This window comes from Channa argus, chromosome 14 (genome assembly GCF_033026475.1).
Source record: "Channa argus isolate prfri chromosome 14, Channa argus male v1.0, whole genome shotgun sequence".
Lineage (NCBI taxonomy): Eukaryota > Metazoa > Chordata > Actinopteri > Anabantiformes > Channidae > Channa > Channa argus.
Window position 1 is genome coordinate 3,148,365 of NC_090210.1, and position 18,551 is coordinate 3,166,915.

The 18,551-nt window shown below is 39.9% G+C and overlaps 1 protein-coding gene across 4 annotated transcripts in view; it reads right to left on the bottom strand.

Annotated features, from left to right (window-relative positions):
* The window catches only part of LOC137140782 (phosphatase and actin regulator 1-like), a 41,407-nt gene that overhangs the window by 7,588 nt on the left and 15,268 nt on the right, over positions 1-18,551 (bottom strand). For 2 of the 4 annotated variants that reach the window (XR_010916488.1, XM_067529404.1), the window contains exons 1-7: positions 14,956-15,554; positions 12,278-12,442; positions 6,387-6,467; positions 4,901-5,098; positions 4,046-4,391; positions 2,625-2,824; positions 1,717-1,873 (exon numbers count right to left, since the gene is read on the bottom strand). Coding sequence is in view for 3 of the 4 variants with exons in the window: in XM_067529404.1 (XP_067385505.1) it covers positions 1,717-1,873; positions 2,625-2,824; positions 4,046-4,391; positions 4,901-5,098; positions 6,387-6,467; positions 12,278-12,442; positions 14,956-15,250 (1,442 nt within the window). In the remaining variant the exon portion in view is untranslated. Of the gene's footprint in view, positions 1-1,716; positions 1,874-2,624; positions 2,825-4,045; positions 4,392-4,900; positions 5,099-6,386; positions 6,468-12,277; positions 12,443-14,955; positions 15,555-18,551 lie in introns of those variants that run through there. The other 2 variants (XM_067529405.1, XM_067529406.1) reach the window with 1 other exon arrangement.

Genomic DNA, 18,551 nt, shown 5'->3' on the forward strand with positions numbered 1-18,551 from the left:
GGTTAAGAAAAGTTAAGACACTAACTCTCTGACTGGAGCCCTCTACTTCCCTGCTGGTTTGAGCATTATATCAGCGAAAAAGTGGCTGTTGGAAATAAAGCACAGACTAGTCAATAAATATTCACAGATGTCACTTCCCAAATCATTTTTCTTACAGCCAGGTTTCTTTTAAGCAGCATCAACCCAATTCAAGAAAGTGTCTGTCGTCATGTTCTTTGCAATGTGAAAAAGTGACAATTTATGTAATAAGCTTATATAAAAGGAACTGCACATTATTAATCAACATTAATATTAGGGGCAATTAGCTTAAAGCTACACTAATCAATAATTTCACATTAATAGTGGAATAAAATAATTATGTATGATGCGAAAAGGGCCACAGGGTCACACAGACCTCACTTGGCTTTGCAGTTTTTCTCCACTACATCAGGCTATTATGGAGCATTTAGTGTCTTTGGGGTGGTCCTACGAACCTCACTGTGGAAACGTTAGCAACAAGCCTTAGAAGAATACTGAACTATTCCTACAAAAAGGCATCAGCTACGCAGTACATCACAAAAAACAAAAGCACAAGATTAAAAGCTAAAATGAGTGTTGATGATGAGAAAGGGGGTCTCCAGGGTTTTCCCAATGAATCAGGTCATGTCCTACAATAGCATAATCATAATCAATTGACCGGCCTCACACAAGTCCCAGCATTACAGGATGCAATGCTGTTGGCAAAAACCATGAAATTAGGAATGGTGCATTGTATGACACTGTGCAAAGGACACTGTGACAGAGCTTTTTGGGAACATTCAGGCCTTCTGGGAACACACTCTGTGTTCCAGTCACAGTGGGGAATGGTGACTTATGTGCCAGTGTCTCAAGATAATACTCCATCCCTCCCTTGCAACCATATCTCCCACTTCTCATATCTTACTCTCTGGGATTTTATTTCTACCCATATGCTTGCCAGTCTTTTCTTCTCTCAAGACATTGTTGCGTCCCCTTTTTTTCAAATAAGCAAGTCATGTTCAAAGAGAAATCAAACGAGGCCTGTGATCCATTGGGACAAACTTTATGCTGTTTGATCTGTTCAATTACTAGAATTCACATTCATGGTTTCAACATATGTATACAGATTTGTGTTACTTGTTCATACTGCACCAGTGTATTGTGTGTGTAAACTGCTGATATGAAGTGACTTGCGTGGTGCTGCTGTGTGGAGGAGTCGGGCGGAGATAGTTTGGCACATGCATCACCGTGGTGATTCAGTGAGCGAGGGAGGAAGTCAGGCAAGAGGAAAAAAAAGGAGAGAATGAGAGAGAGAGAGAGAGAGAGAGAGAGAGAGAGGGGGGAGGGAGGGGGGTGATGCATCACTGAAATTAGGTCAGCTCCATTTTCAGAGCCTCTCTTTAACGAGATAAAGCATTTATCCTTATCGGATGTTGAGAAAGAATAAATGAAAGGATATAGAAGTGTTTCAATGGGAAAAGGCTCATGGACTGAGTCACAGTTCTATCAGCCAGGATACTGGGTCATCGTCAGCTGAAATTAAGACAAAATGCTCGGTTTGGCTGAGAGATCAGCACCGTTTCCCAGCAGCTATTGTTTAGTTGGCTATAGCAGCATCAGCCACGTTTACTAAATATATTTGGCCCATGAAATGTATAAGTGTATAAATGCATTTAAAAAAAAACTAAACAAAACAATATATGTGTTTACATGTCTCACCGAGTGAGTTTGGTGCCTATCTGCTGCCTCGACTCCAGTCTCTCCTCATCTGTCTGCATAGGCAGGATGTTTTTCTCCTCCAGCTCTCTTTTGGATGGACGGTTACTCAGCTTGATGGCCAGAGAGTCTTTTCTCAGCACCTTCTGAGCCAGGGTACCTACATCCAAACACCATTGTCAATACATGAGACGAGCTTGCATCTTGTGCCTATGATGACATATTTGCTTTACCAACCTCGATCAACAGCACTGCTAGCTAAACCTGAAGGCTCCTGAAACTCAAATATAGTTTGACCTTCAAAGCGAAAGCCAACATTAGGTTTAGGGAAGTGTATCCAGAATCATGCTGTCACCAATGGAAACACAGCAAAACTGCTGAACTGTGCAGAGTGGTTTGACACGGCCTACACTTGTTTTCACATGGGTGCCTGTTTTTAAAGGTTGTGATTGGTCATGTGTGATGGATTTGCTCAATACAGCACATCATGACTTCAAGTGGCATTGGAAAAATGAGTAATGGCCTACTAAAAAGGAAACTCCCCCCCCCCCCTTACATGTATGTCATTTGCGTGAATTTAATTTGTTGTGTAAAACATCTGAATTAACAGAAACGTAAAATAATAGTTACATAATTGCCATAAATTGTTAGAGCAATCTTCTCTCAAATATCTTTCAAGTGTAAATCTCACCATCAAAAGAATCAAGTAAAATTTTGAGCCAAGAAAAATGCAGGTGTAGTAATTATGCTAATTATTATAATTTTACACAAATGTTTTTTTTAGTTGCCCAAAAAAATGAACCAAATGACTTTAGGTCCCTTTTGATACAAATAAATGATTTGATGCATTTGATAAATGATGCAAAAAACTAACGCGAGAAATTGTGGTCAGGACAACTGCTGCCACTCACTTGTAAATATGGAGTCATCATCATCCTCATCCTCCTCATCATCATCCACATCGTCGTCTTCCACCTTATACATGCTGGGCAGATCCTCATAGTCCGATTCGTTGGGCATATTCTCCTTGTCGTCCTCATAGTCAATGATCACAGACGGCACTTCTCTTCTGTCCAGGGTCACACATTGACCAACACCGTGCAGTGCAGAGCTAAAGGAGTGAAAGGGAGATGTGCATGTTCAATTTGAATCAAATCTGATTATGAATGCAATGGGTCATGTATACAGCTATAGCATTTGGCTGTGTTAAGAGGATGAGCCTGCCCCCACAACGTCAAACATTTGCAATCCAGAAAAAAAAAAAAAATAAGTGATAGACCATGATTTACCAAAAGCCCCTTGATTCTAATTAAATCATAAACACAGCACATAGCACCAGCTGAATGCAATAAGGCAGAATTCTCTGAATTTCAGAGGAAGAGAAGAGTAACATATTTTACAACCTCTATAATTCAAAACAAAGTGACAAGGATCAACTTCGCTTTCAGCTATTAAAACACTTGTGGCAAAACAGGTGCATGAGCATTGCTGCAGGAAGCCCAGCAAAAGTCACCATGTAATCGCAAGTGATAACTGGCAACGTGCTTGATTGATTAATCACAGTCTGCCTCCTTATGACACTCTTATGTAATAAGCTTTCAGACTAATTGTGAACAATGTCAGGACCATTAGTTCCTTATCCTTACCCAAATGACTTTGGTGAAACAGAGCCTAATGTAATAGGTTACATAATGTTCAATCCGTTATCCTGTCCCCTTTCTCAAAACAAGAAGGAACACGGCTCTTGTGAAGAGCAGCTGGTCGTGTTATATTAGGCCAACTGCTGGAGGGACGCCTACTCCATTCATCCATGCCCACACATAAGCAAGTTTACTTCAAAATTAGGCCACGCTGCCCTGTGAGTGTGCCGATTTAGACCTGTACCCTTGAACTGCATGGCAGGGTGTGACCTCAATCACATAAGAATATATTTGAAAGTGGTGGACAAGTAGCTGCAGGGAAAAAAAAACAAAAAAAAAAAAACAACAAAGTAATAAAAAGGATGCTCTATCGAAATTATTTTGCAACAATCCTTCTGATTAGTGTTATTTTGACATAGCTTTAAGCAAAACAGATGGATTTTATCATTATAACCAGAAGTTCGTCAAATCAAGCAAGTAGTTTTGTCTTAAAAATGAAAAACACCCAACAAGCCTTTGTCTCCATCAGTATAACATTTTTTTTAATGCCATCATGACACATAGAATAATTCCTCAAAGATTTGTAAAATCCAACCATGATATTATGTATGATGTAGACAGATCCATAATCCCTGGGTGACCCCACTGGAGGACAATCAGATTTAATAACCCTCATGCTGATTACTACTAACCTTTCAAACCTTTGCATGGAGAGTGCTAGGGTTTTATTGAGCTCCTCAATGATGCGGCTGGGAGCATGCAAGCTGCCATACTGAAGCTGGAGTGGGTGCCCGTGACTCTGGTGAAGACTGGACAAACTGGCAAACTGGGAAGGCAGCAAAGTGCCGTGGTGAGCTTGCATGCCCTGGGGAGGGGTGCACTTTTGGGAGAGACTGCTGAGAGGGTTTGGGGAGGGAGAAGGGGAAGCGGAGGAGTCCAGCCCTCCTGGAGGCACACAAATCATCACTTTCTTGGGAGGCAGAGGAGGAGAATACTTTCCCCCAGGCATACAGGGCAACTTCATTGGCTGGCAAGAATCTGGACAGAGAATAAAATTAGAAAAAAAAAAAATCAGAGATAAGCCCGAAAGAAATAACTTGATATGAAAGTCTGATCATTAACTTATTTCACATGCAGATAAACAGAGCTCATAGGTAATCATACATGGCTTAGACGTCAGCAAAGAGCAGTGAGAAGTAGGACAGGGTAATGCCACTTCCTAGTACTGACAGATTGACAGTGACAGAGAGCCCACAGCTGACTACACCCATGAGACTACAATAATCCGCCACACGTGTGGGAATGCAGGTAGGGTTTAAAGCAAAAACAGTCACGGCTGGCTTTCAAATCAGGTGCACACAGCATCTTATAAGAGCATTTTGACTACTGACAGCCTGGGGAGGTGAAATAAATGCCATAAAAGATGTATCCTATGAATACGGTACATTAAACATTGTATATTAGTTCGGTAAATGAAAATATACAACAAAAAAACACCATAGTATTAAATGTGTCAGAGTGGTGTAACGGGAACTAAGATAACTGACCTGTGCTATGCATCCTTGAGAAAGGCTTCGGAGGGAGAGCGGGAGGCTGTTTGTGGTACAGGGGTGGCTTGGCGGGGGTCTCCTGAAGGTCTCCTTGGTAGGTGACAGATTTCTTAGTGGGCAGGACCATAGATGACTTAATAGTAGGCTCCTGAGTACAGACTCCACTGTCCATCGAAGATCGGAATTCAACAGTTGCTAAAACGGAGACAAAAAAAATAAAATAAAAAAAAATCTGTCAAGCGTTGCAAATGTGTTTGATGGCACAACAAAAGGCACTTCCTGAGAAGACTCCTCGTAGTTTAAAATGAGCTTGGGGTGTTGAAAGTTTTAGACTTTGGGGTGGGAGGCGACTCCGAAAGCTAAGAATGTTTAACAAACCCAAAGGGCCTTTTTATCAGCACACAACAGACCGAGGAACAGTCAAGGCATAACTGTGTGCCAGAAGTTTTGCTTTTTAAAATTCGTATAAAGCGCTGAGCCATTTGATGGTTTTTGCATGATCACATTTTAAGGCTGACAGTGCAATTCACAATGCTCACATATTCTGACAATTGCTGCTTTCATTTTGGGAGCTACAGCAACTTGACAGCACATTCTTTTAAACAAGACGGCAAGAATGTCAAATGAAAGATACAAATAAAATATTTTGCCATTATAGGCAAGAATGAAAAGTTTTGTGGGGTTATTAGTTTTTACTTTTATGGCCCTACTTGATCCATTTCTTGTCTTACAGTACATCTATATATAAGCGAGGTCATTGCTGAAAACACAATACAGCAACTAGAAAGATGCAAATTTTGCATGCATAAAAACAACTGCTGATATTTCAAGCTATGCACACAAGCATTTCTGATTATGGAAACGTAACTCTTGGCAAGAGACTTGAGCATGCGTGTCTTCATTAAAATGCATTATAAGTAGTAACATGTTTAATGTGCAGAGAATACGAAGCTACTGCATCATATGCATCTGTATCGGAATGTTTAAGGTGCACACAGCAATTAGAGCCAAGGAAAAGTATTTACAATCTATAAATACTATAAACTGTATATTTCTACCCAATAGTTACATTATATTTTTTGTCCAAGATGCCAAATTTATTAAAATAAAATACAAATAAAATATTTTCCTCATGACCACGTTTGCTCTCTTTCCTGGCAACAGTCACTGGACTTTCTTAGCTTCCCTAACTTCATGTTTGATGCCCTGAGGTACAGGACTCAAATATCTCAAGCTCTGACTATGGAATGTATAGGGCATGTCGAATCAAGATTAAAGAGTTTATTAAAAAAAGAAAAAGAAATATATCATTTGAATAATGAGAGATCTCCAAATGGCCAGTGCCAAAGAATTAGCAAACTTTATAGCCTACTAATAATGAAGAGATGAATAACACCATGTCTACTCGTTATGTAGTTTTTATTTTCAACCTAAGAAGTTTCCAGCTCTGTTAAATCAGACTGACTGTGTAATATCAGCTCACCTTTTTCAAAGATCTCCTTCAGCACTCCTCTCTTGATCAGCTCATCTCTGCTCTGTCGCACTGACATCTTCCTCTCCAAAGCTGAGGGGGTAAAGGAGAACCATGCTAAAATAAATGCCATATTGTGGGTATGTACTAGCTCATACAGCTGTTTTCTGTGTTTAGTCTCAATAAAACCCTTTGGCAAAGCAAATGCCTACATTTTCAATGCATTATTATAATGTAGGAGTCACAAAGGTCACTTAGCAAATAGTTACACCATATCATGAGTCATTGTCTTTTGCAGTGCTTTTTAGGTTTATCTTGGACAGATCCAAGCAACTTGATTTGAGAGATCAGTGGATCTAATTAATCTTTGGATTTGCACTTTGACAGATCCTTATCTCTGTCGCAAAGTGCGTCTCCTCCTTTGAAATGTTAAAGCTAAAGCTTCTAAAGCGATAGAAGATAAAAGGAAATATTCCTGCAACACTTCTCACTGTAATGCATTATGCACATCTATGGCTTGATTCTATTTTTAGGCTTTAATATTCGCGGCACTTAACATTTCATAACAGTAGGCTAAAGAAAAGCAGTTAAAAGGCATGTTAGTAATTTATAAATACCCCTGCATAGAAATTGATTAAGAATGTAAAATAAAGATGACCAACAACAGTTAAGCACACGCTGCAGGCCTCTGTAGCTCCTGCTTAAAAGGGGAGATCAAAGATTGTGACATGTGTTCTGCATATGATCCTGAAATCAGAAGGCGCTGTGTTCCATGCCGATTCTTCCTCTGCATGGATTCATGAAAAATACAAACAGGTTCACGTCTCCTTTCTTTCCTCCCAGTCCTAACACAGAGGGGTTGAAATCAACTGCTGAGAGTCCAAAATTAAAAAGCCAAATGAGAGTCATGCAAACGTCAGACAGACGAGCCTCCAGGGCTCCAGGAAATTTGGACACTCTGTGCCATGTTGAAAAAGACCACGGCAGAGCAAGTTATCGTCTTACAGTATGTTTCATTATTAGTTTCTTCAGGATACTAGACTTTCAATATCACTCTACAGTTCAAAAGTTATCCAGGAGAATCTTGTTATCAACTCTTAACCAGACATTAGTTAAGCACCAAGCTAATGCTGCTCGTTTTTTTAAATATGTGACCAAAATATCATCAAGGAATCCCCTGGAAGGACACCTTCACTGACTGAACTTGTGAAATGGTTCTACTTTAGGTAGTACATCTACATAAATGGCATCAAACTTCCCATTCACTTTCCTATATCAAAATATTTCTACTTTTAGCTGAAAATGCCTCCAGATGACATCATTTGGAGGAACCTTCAGTTAAGATTACGTTGTCTTGTTTCTCAGGCTGTGGAGTTTGTAATGATAATCTTACTGCTTTTACAGAGTTCCATCAGATTACAGCGAGTTTTTTTTAGCTACAATTGGTTACAAGTCAGAGTGAAATTTAAAAGCATTTGGTACATTTACAGCCTAAACTAAAGCCATAGCGAGGAAGTTCAAATTCGGAGAAGTCAACCTTTAAATGGAGTCCCAAGACGTCTTACATTAAAATAGGAAATTGTGTCACTTGTAGATGGTACAAGTGACAATTTCCACCACCAGAAGAAGCAAATTTTACAAGCGGATAGTTAATAGAGAGTTATGAGAGAGCTGGGCCAGATTCAATGCAAATCATTTTAAAAGATACATAAATAAAGTGAGCAGGTTCAGAATAGTAAGTGTTTTTCTATTAATGATGCTGCCTGGCTGAGCGATACCTAGATTATGAGAAAAGATAAAAATAAATAAATAAGCCAAATCAGCACCAACTCTTTGCCAGCGCGTGGAAACCCGGGGGTAAAGGTCGATGTTAGCTTGGCAGAGCTGTAATATGCTCAGGGATTATAGTCCCGTTTCATCCAAAATGAAAAGTAATTACGCAAAGGTTTATGACATAACTGTGTGCATCCCTTGTCATAACAGTTACATAATACCATTAAGTCAAAAGCCTTAATGGGGGATATCACTTGAGATTTAAAGTAACAGATGTGTGTGTTCACAAAACAAAAAAAGGAAAAACAAAAATGGCAAAACTTAAGATGCCAATATAGCACACTAGCTGAGCAATGAGTCAGGAGTTAAATTTTTTATACTTTTATATTTAATGACTGCATTAATAATGTGTGAGAAGTAGAGTTTTATGTCCATTTCATCAGGAAGGTCTTCTGAGGGATATACAGAAAGAACACAGACTCTGATACAGAATCTGATTGACTGGGTCATCAGAACTGTAAATCATCAACTCTCAGTTACTCTGTGTCTGTAATATAACACAGCTGAAGTAAATTAAATGAAACTGCAAACAAGCTTAATCCAAACTATTATCAAAAGGGCCTATTGGCACCAAAGGACACAATGCAAAAGTAGGAAAATGAGAAAATGAGATGCTGTCCTATAAATCTCTTTGAATGTCAACCAAGTCCTATTTTAAAGTGCCTGTGTTCAGTCCACCACGGCCCAAGAGGTGTCATGGTCCAATAGTTCAGCCACGCAATCTGTAGCAAGATGAGAAGATCAGACGCTCATCAGGGAGATTCAGTTGACAGCATATTAAATGGAACTGGCATATCTCAATATAACCAGTATTGATCTGAGAGAACTATTTTTTTTTTTTTTGAGAAAATATATTCCACAGCGAAGTGACCCAGATAGTGAGAACACATCCTACCTTCCCTGAGGCTCAGTAGCTCAAATTGGAGACTTTTACTGAGGCAATTCTCTCAGCCTGTGTCTTACAAAAAAAAACTGTATTAAAACTTTTGAGTCTTTTATCAATGAGAAGCTCAAGGCTCACACATCACAAGCTTAGACATGGCTAAATGAGAACGTGACCCACACTAAGGACACAGCAGGTCTGTAATATGACAATATTAATTCAGTGGACAGGTAGGAAATCAGTTTTGTTTGTTAGAAATGGATTTAGACATCCGTTGGTCAATGGGAGACCTGTTAACTGACTAGATTAGAGAGAGAAAAAAAAACATCAGACTACCACATGTACAGCATGTTCTTTTGAGGAGTCTCTGACTAGTGAGATCTCTTGCTGATACAAGTTTGCTGTGCATCATGACACAGCATCATAAGATGGCCCACTGTCAGGCCCATCTTCCTTCTTTGCTGAGGTGACCACTGCAGTATAATCACATTAACTATTGTTTATATAAAAATTCATTCAACCAGCTTTAACTCTCTATATTAGTGTCAGCGACGTTTAAAATCCCTGAGCCCCTGTCATTTGAATTTGCTGCACTGGTTTATGGTTATGGGACTTCTACTTTGCCACTGCGTGCTGCATAAATGCCGGCCACATTCCACTTATTTCCAGCTTTAAAAGTTGCTTTATGCTAAAATGGATGTGACAGTATACACATTTGTAGTGACATTACTGTGGATAAAGCGCCTGCCCAAGCACTGGAGCTACCTGTGAGACTATACACCCCCTACAAACTCAAGCAAAACAACAGTTCTACTCAGCAACAACTATTTGGAGACAGCAGCATACAAAATAAGTGGGTAACAAAAGCGATGGAGAGCTTTTTGTCTCTCCATTCCACTTTGGATTAACACCATTGTAAGAGAAAAAAAAAAAAAAAGCTTTTTGTTGTTGAGAACATGATTATTGTCCTCCACCACAACAGGCATGATGCTGCTATTAAAGGGCATACAGTCCCAGCCAATCTGAATGGCTGTTCCCAATCGGGTTTCACCCAGCCCCCTTACACAGTTGTCTGATGAGGAGCATCTAGTCATGTTATGTAAAAGAGTTTGTTTATCACATCAACAGTTCACTTTGGTATACTTGCTAAATTATTAGACACCCTGATAGTGCTGATCAACCCCTACTAGACAGTCAACCTGAGGCATCTGCTTCAGTTCAACAATTGTGGCGGCTCTTGTTGTGTTTGGTCCACTGGCTCTTCTGGACAGAATGTTCACGTCGTCAATCTGTCACTGTAGTACAGACATCGCAAGAAATCAATGTTCTCCCTACTAAAGCATTGTGAGAGGCTTCCATGTGGTGACGAAGGACCATAACAAAGCAAAAGAGGAACTTCTCTCATAACCTCACCCACTGTCAAGGTGCATGGACAAGAAGAATCAAACTGAAAATGTTTGCCGATCTGCAAGGGAGATTTACAATGCAGGGCTAAAAGAGATTATTAAAAAGGGGTCTCCTTTCAGAAACAGACAGCTGTTCATTGGACAGAGATGGAACCGGGAGCTGAGACCTGCCAAAGATCAGCCAAGCCATGGATCACCCAGCAATTTAAGATGGCTGCCTCTGTACATGAATGCGCCAATGAACAGGCATCACCACTACAATTGTTTCATCAAGTAGACAGTATCAAAATACAGTAAAATATGAAAAACACGAAGCATCTAAAGCTCGGAAATACACACACTGGCCACTTTATCAGGTTTACCTCAGTTTTTACCTCAGAAAGGTGATAATTCTACTCTGTGTATTATTGAGGTCATAGTGGGTAGTGGAGTGCAGTATAAGAGGAGGTGGTTCTAATGTTTTGCCCAGCCCATTTAAAATGAATGAGGTAAAAAGCAAGGGTAGCAAAGTTGAACAGAGATACAAACTAAAGCCAACCGACTCAGGCAAATTTCGAGTGCAAATATTTGCATTCCCTTACTTTAAAATGGCAAAAACAGCCATCATGAACGTAACACGCCATCAGCTAGTACAAATGTTCCATCAACATCACCAGAATTAAGAAAAGCATTCACGGTCTGCATTTTAAAAGAGGTTATAGTAAAACAATGATAGTTTGCATACCTACCTGCCTGAGAGAGCCTCTGGAGTGCTACCTACTTGCAAATTTAAAGTGCCAGCCCAATTTACCACACCTGGTGCCACTCATCAAGCATTAGGTGCTGGCAGTCTTGTTTTAAAGGTCACACACCTGGTTTTACATATTAAAGTTATTTACCTAAAACGTTTGTGAGATGCAACTTTTGCACAGATATAATTTTTAGTATTTTACTATAAAGAAACTACGGTTACCAGTATTTTACACTTCTTGATCTTTTTGTTATTTTTGATGATGAAGGAACATCCGTACTAGCTGCATTTGCATTAATATTATGTTGATATTTTTTATTTTTCCCAATCTTTTGTTATACTTGCAAACATTTTCACTCAACTGAAAATGAAAGGGATTATTAACCAAAAGTCAAACATGCTTTGTGCTGGTGGCGAGTGACGGAGATGGCCTGACAGGACATCACGTTAATTCTTGTGATAAAGAAGAGCCACACAAACATGATCAAATCAGACCGACTGATTCATTCAAAAAATTCACACCAGGAAAATGGTAATTTAATAATATTACTAAATCAGAACATCCCGTTCTTTTCAGACCAGATTCTGGTCTCTGTGCATTGCTCATGCTCAAAGCAGGAACTCTGCATCCAGAAAAAAAAAAAATAAAAATACAGTCTGACAAAATGTCTCCTCATGTCCTCGAGGCTGACAGTAGAATTCAGGATATGTCAGCCAAGGCAAATAAATAGCGCCACATCTGAACTGAGCATGTCCTTCACTTGCTCCTGACAACACTGGGCTGCAAGATCAAAGGAACTCTAAGGAGACTTTAAGACATGAAACTCCAACCCTGCACTTTTGCTGAATCAATTTGCTGCATTTTTAATAACCCCGGAGACTAAAACCTAAATGTTTTCTTTTGGCAAAAGGGATATTGACCACATTTGTTTAGTAATCAAACAGGTTATGTACAGCACTTACAAGTAACATGGTTGTTTGATGCAAATATTGTACCTGCATATGTTTTTTGCACTCACATAACAAGACATCAAATAAATGTGTCATGTACCTGCAGACGTCTGCTTAAACTTCTCACTCTTCTTCTTCCTCCACTTCCAGGGCTTAAGGAGGCGTCCCAAGGTGGCAAACTTGCTCCGATTACGGATAGGTGGAGTATGGGTGCCAGAGATTATGGACTCAGAACGCATTGCAGCCAGCCTCTCTACTTCCTCAGCTGCAAAAGACAAAAAAAAAAAAAAAACCCACACATTTAGGTGAGGCTGCATAGAAGATGCCATTCTAGTAGTCATGCAGGAGAGCTAGCAGTGAATGCAGCAGATATGTTTGCTTGGAAGATCCAAGCAGCAAGAATCTGTGCCAAATGGCCTCATGAATTCCCTCGTAACTGGATAAGGTTGGGAGAGGATAAACAAACCTACATATCAGATAGAATTACACAGGATACGCTCCAAGCCTGAATGGTTTATGGCTGCATCACACTGCTTGGCATTAGTTTGCCAAAACACACTAAACAGACTGATATGCACCTCATTAAGGTTGAATCTTTCTAGCATTCATCAAATATTCACAAGACGCAGCCCTTCAGACTTTTGCATAGCATTTGGACATCAAAAGCAAAGCATTTTGTTCTAATCAACTCTTAGTGCAACACAGCAAGAAATAATTTGCCCATGCGATAATACAAAATCCGAGGTCTCAGTTTCATTAAGGAAAACGGCACAAAAAGATTATTTTAGCAGCAAAAAGACAATAATCCCTTTACTTACAGTATGTAACTGTTGCCCTGGCCTATTCTTCAACCTCCTCACTTATTTCTTTACTACATGAACGGTGCTCAGTATACATATAAGTATAAAAGGCATAAGTTAAGTAACATTCCCCAACTGGCAAACTAAAATAGCTAAAATATAACCTTCCTACAATAAGAAGAGGCTAGAACAGTCCCTTTTTAAAAGAAACAGGACTAAAAAGACCGTAGCTTAGAGCTAAGAGCTGATAATGTCTCCGTTTATTTTATCTACCGTCTTCTGTGCAGCCATTGGTTTCATTTCCATACTGTAAGACAATCATCTAGCCAGAGGTGGCGGATCCATGTTTTCTGAATTTATCACAGAGGGGTAAACGTGCCACAGCTTTTCAATTCAATCGGTGCCTGCAACCATGCAGCAATGTTGCAAAGACAAGACATCACGATAAATGCTCCCTTTGTGTCACTGATGACAATAAAAACAGATAAACTCAGGATACACTTACTCAGGAAGGTCTGCAGATACTACATGCATGGGTTCCAAGGGGTTATAAAAATCATTCACAAAATGTCTGTATATGTGGTTCGCTACTAACATACAAAAACACTGGCATGATTGTTTAAGTAGAAACGTGAAGTGCTAGGGAGCAAAAACCTCAACAGCAACAGAAACACAAATACTTAATGGCTACGCTGTATCTTGCATAGTAATTCTATGGTGGTCCAGTATCAATAAAAGTGACCGCTACCACAGCATATTGTGTCTCTTGTGACATGCTGGTTGCTCGTTTTTCAATATTTATAGTACATCACAATCATGCTTGGCAGCATAGCTATATCTTTTTAGAGTTTTATGAACTCCCCTGGGGAAAAATATGACATTAATGTTGTGAAAATCAGTTGCACAGACCATGGCTTGAATGTTCTGGTGCCTTAGTGCCAACCATCTTAGCAATCCTTCCACCACACCACTCTACAAATAGCTCGACAGTCTATTCTAATCAAGTCCAGAGGAGAATTCAATTACTTTATTAGAGGTTTCAAAAACTAGATGAAGGAAAAAAGACAGAGATCGTTATACAACTGCCAGATGACAACAGCTCTTTGTGCTATATGATGCAGTGAATAATGACAATAGGACATTTTTACTATCTAAATACATGAAATGCTACAAGATAAACATTAGTTCTGTATCTAATGTTGTGGCTGGTCTGTGTATCATGTAACTAACATGGTTGTGTGTTACTTTGCCCCCACATACTATGTTTAAGGGCAGCTGATCGTTTGAGTAGACAATGCTGTGAAAGAACAACAATATCTACATTTTGAGCCCATAATGATCTAAATGGTTACACTTTGACAGTGTGATTTTTTTTTTTTTTAAAGGTGGGTGAACTTTGAACCACACAGCATTTCTCTCCATCATCGTGTTGCATATAACCTACATTCTTCACTACTGTAATGCAAGACACTGATGTGGCTGGTTTTAATTAAAACCACTTGTTTACATACCAAGATGGCTGAGTGATGATGTAATGACACTGAAGTGGAAATGGCTTTGTGCAAACAGCCTCTATAGTTTCATGCCCTGAAGTGACATCTAGGTAAGTGTAAGAAATCCTTAAAATTTCCTACAAATTAATAGATTCATCAACATATTTTGTGACTCAAACCCAACAAGTAACAGTTCAGGCCTGAGCCCAACCCTATGAGAAGTTCTGATCCACTTAGAGGCAGTTTCCACTACTGTAACAGTGAATCAACCCCTATTTCTGCTCTCAATTTAATAATAAAAACAGCGACGCACTAATGACAAAATATTTTCCAACAAGCCGACAGATGATGTGGACGCAGAGCACATTCAGAGACAGAGCAGCTAACATGTCTTGGCTATCGCACATACTGAAAAGAATATATCCTGGATGGCAGTACCGCAGGGCTTCTACGGGCGAAACCACACAAGGTTCGAGGCTACTCACCGTCCTGTGTATCGTTCCCGCGGCTGCAATTGCTGCAAATGTGCTTTATCTCTTTCCCGATGTGACAGTGAATCGTAAAGGGGATGTTGTTGTTGTGGTGGTGGTGGTGGTGGTGCGGATGCTGGCCGTGCCCTTTCTTGTTGCTGAGAGACATTATTTTGACCAGGCTGAACGCCTTTTTCTTAGGTTTCTCCACCGCCACGGGCGTGTTTTCTCGGCATGCTGTGGTGAACCAAGTGCCGTGCATGATGGTGGGCGCAGGATCCACCGTCGGGTAATTGGCCGTCTTGAACATTGGGGACGCGGAAAACGGAGGAGTGCTCCGGTGCGCGGTGTTACGACGGTGTGGATTGGAGTTAAAGGGCCATCAATTCAGTCATACCTGCCCTGCACTAGCAGCTCCCCCTCTGCTGTATTCCCACACCTTTACCTGAGATCCCAATACGTGCGGGCTACTCGATTGCGCAATGCAAACGTCGCCGCTGCTGCTGCTGCTGCTGCTGCTGCTGCTGGAGAAAAAGCCCTGCTACCAGATCCAAGAGAGCTAATAATAAAATAGAGGGTGAGTGGTGAACGGCAGTCACTACGCATCCCTCCCAGAGCTGTGCACTGCAGTCGGTTGTGGCTAATCCACGATTAGTGGAGCTGAGCAGGCAGAGCATGTGATTGGCTACACGATGCGCTCGTCTTATAGGCTACTGTGGACCGAGGAAAAGTTGCTCGTCTCATAATTGTTCGGTTTTTTTTTTGTTTGTTTGTTTTTTAACAACTTGCATTATATGACAGACCATCTCTTGATTTCAAAAACCAGCATCAACGATATATGAAACAGATGCATCAAAAACAACGAATGGGTCCATGTAAGGCAACGACGGAGCATTTTTGGCAGGACCCAAAGAGGATGAAATTATTGATACCGTACTATTACTGTTCATTAAACAGATTTACTCGGGCAGACTTTATCCAAAATAAAGAAAAGAGACTGTGAGTACATTCGAGGGACAACAAAGACCAATACAGAACAATTACAATGTTTATCGTATTTGACATAAACCAGAGCTCTGAGAATTAAAATCAAACAAAAGAAACATAGCAAAGGAATCTTAAGCAGTGATCCGAAGGCTCCACAGTTCAAATGAGAAAGCCTAAAGTAACACAGAAGCATTAAATAGTTGCTGTTGCCCACTTGGGGTAATTGATAACATTAATGGCCAGTTAATGGGGTGTTAATCATGGAGTAGATAACGGACCCTACGGCCTTTCCAGTCACATTTGCTACAGAACAGGGAATGGCCATGGGCTGGGGGTGAGTATCTTTGATGTTCCTTCCACGAGCTGCAGCTTATTCCAGTGACATCAAAGGGCCTCTCTGAAATGAGGGACAGAGCATTTGATTTAGTCCCACCACGGTGCAATGCAGTATTTGCCCCGAGTTGCCTCTTTTTGGTGCAAAGTTTCGCTCTATTGCATGGATAAGCATTAAAAATTGGTGCGACAGAGCTATTTTTACTGTATGTCCAATTTCACCGTGCATGAGGTAGACAACACTGCAGTTACTGTGGGATTCTGAGTTTGTGTTAGGGGAAGAGTGAGCGGGAAGGAGGCTTTAAAAAAACCCAAGAAAGCTTTGCTCCTGTCTTGCTGCACCACCAGCTTTTTTTTCAAACAAAGACAGTAAAAACCACTCTCTTCCTGTTCACTGACAATAATTCTTATGCCTATTATCTTAAAGGGCAACCGTACCAACTTTCAACTTACTCCCCATGGCTTATTTATCCATATTGTTCATTGTGTCACTGCTTATTACGGCTGTGCTCCCCCTTGTGTTGGAAAGACGCAAAGAAGTAACATTCTGAATCACATGTGATTCGGAATTTGATACCAGCACCACATTTTTTAAAAGAAGGCAACAAAAAATGGAAAAAGTAATGCTAAAGAAATGCTTGGTGGAGCATCGCACATCTAATTGGCTTAATTTTTTTTTACAGGTCAGTATCATAACTGGGTATGAAAAAAGCATTAAAGAGAGGTAGAGTCTTTCAGAAGTAAGGGTGGGTTAAGGTTCATCCCTTTAAGAAAGACAGACACAAAAAGTTTAACAACGTATAGAAATACAATTTCTCAACATAAACTTTTATTATTTATGATATATATTATTATTAAACATTTCCGAGAATCTAGAGAATTCTATGTACACATGGCACAAGGCCAAAACCACCGGGCAGCACTGCATTAAAAACCGACATGATGCTGTAGTTGAAATCATTGCATGGACTCAGCTTCATTCACGAATGTAGCCTAAAACTCTACCATGCAAAAAAAACCAAAAAAAAAAACCAACCATATACCAACAAGACCCATACGACCTTCTCTGGGTAAGTATTTTGCTTTCAGAATAAAACAGTAGGTCTCATCAGTCCCCAAGCACTTGCAGTGTGTTGTTCAAAGAAGAGGTGATGCAACAAACTGACAAACATGATCCCGTTCCAACATTTTTAAAACGTGTTGCTGGCATCAGATGGCAATTTTTCACAAAACAAGAAAATGTCTCAGTTTCACCGTTTAACATGTTGTTGTGTTTTTTGCTGTTTTAAATCAAATATATTTCTAAATCATTGCAACCTGTTTTATTTACATTGTACTCAGTGTTTGCATTTCCCCAAAATACCTGATATATGTTTTCTGTGTGGAAACTTTAGCATCTCCACTAAAATCCAAAAGTGTAGTGGATTTAACTGCATAACTGTCAATGACTGATCCAACATCAAGTCAAGAAATTTCAGACCTTCAACCAAATATGCAAACAGCTTTTTGTGCTGCCCTGACACAAGCATAGTTCCAGAGCAGCACTGCAGTATTCTCAACCAGCCACAGAGACCATAGTGTCGAAACAGGAAATTGCACCCTCCTGCCCGTTTTATACATTTTCCGAAGACACTTCTGCAGAATCGTTGTACGAAACCGATTATTTCGGCATATTGTATAATCCTAGTATCAATGCTGGTTTACCTGTTTTCCTGTGGTTGACAGCTTAGCTGACACTTGTCACAAACAACAGCAACGGACTTAAACTGACATAGTAGGCTCATCCAAAGCTTCTAAGAAGTATTTGCCAATCCTGTCTGACTAGCATTTGATGGATTTGCTCTCTCACAGGGCTGTTGCCATGAAAGCATTATGTAAAAAAAAAAAAAGCTTCAAAGCAAATCAGGGATTCTACTGCACTTCTGCAATTCTACCTATTAAAATTGTATTTAAAATGCACTGTTAATGATGCTTTACTTGAATGGGAGATACATTTTTAATTATTTTGGATTCCAGTTCGAAGTGGTTTCCATAACTGTAGTGCAGGCTTTAGCCTAAACCATCTTACAACTTCCGACTGGGCAGGCTGTCGCTACAAATCTGCTGTTCCCATTCTCCTTGTATCTCACTGTCTCTTTCCATCTGTCATTCTCTCTCCGCATTATTACTATTTGTCTTACTCCTTCATGGTTACACAAGCACGTTACCACATTTCCCCATTACAATCAGATTAAAACCTCATAAGAATAATACGCAAGATAAGTATAATAAGCAAATGTGCAGTGAGTGAA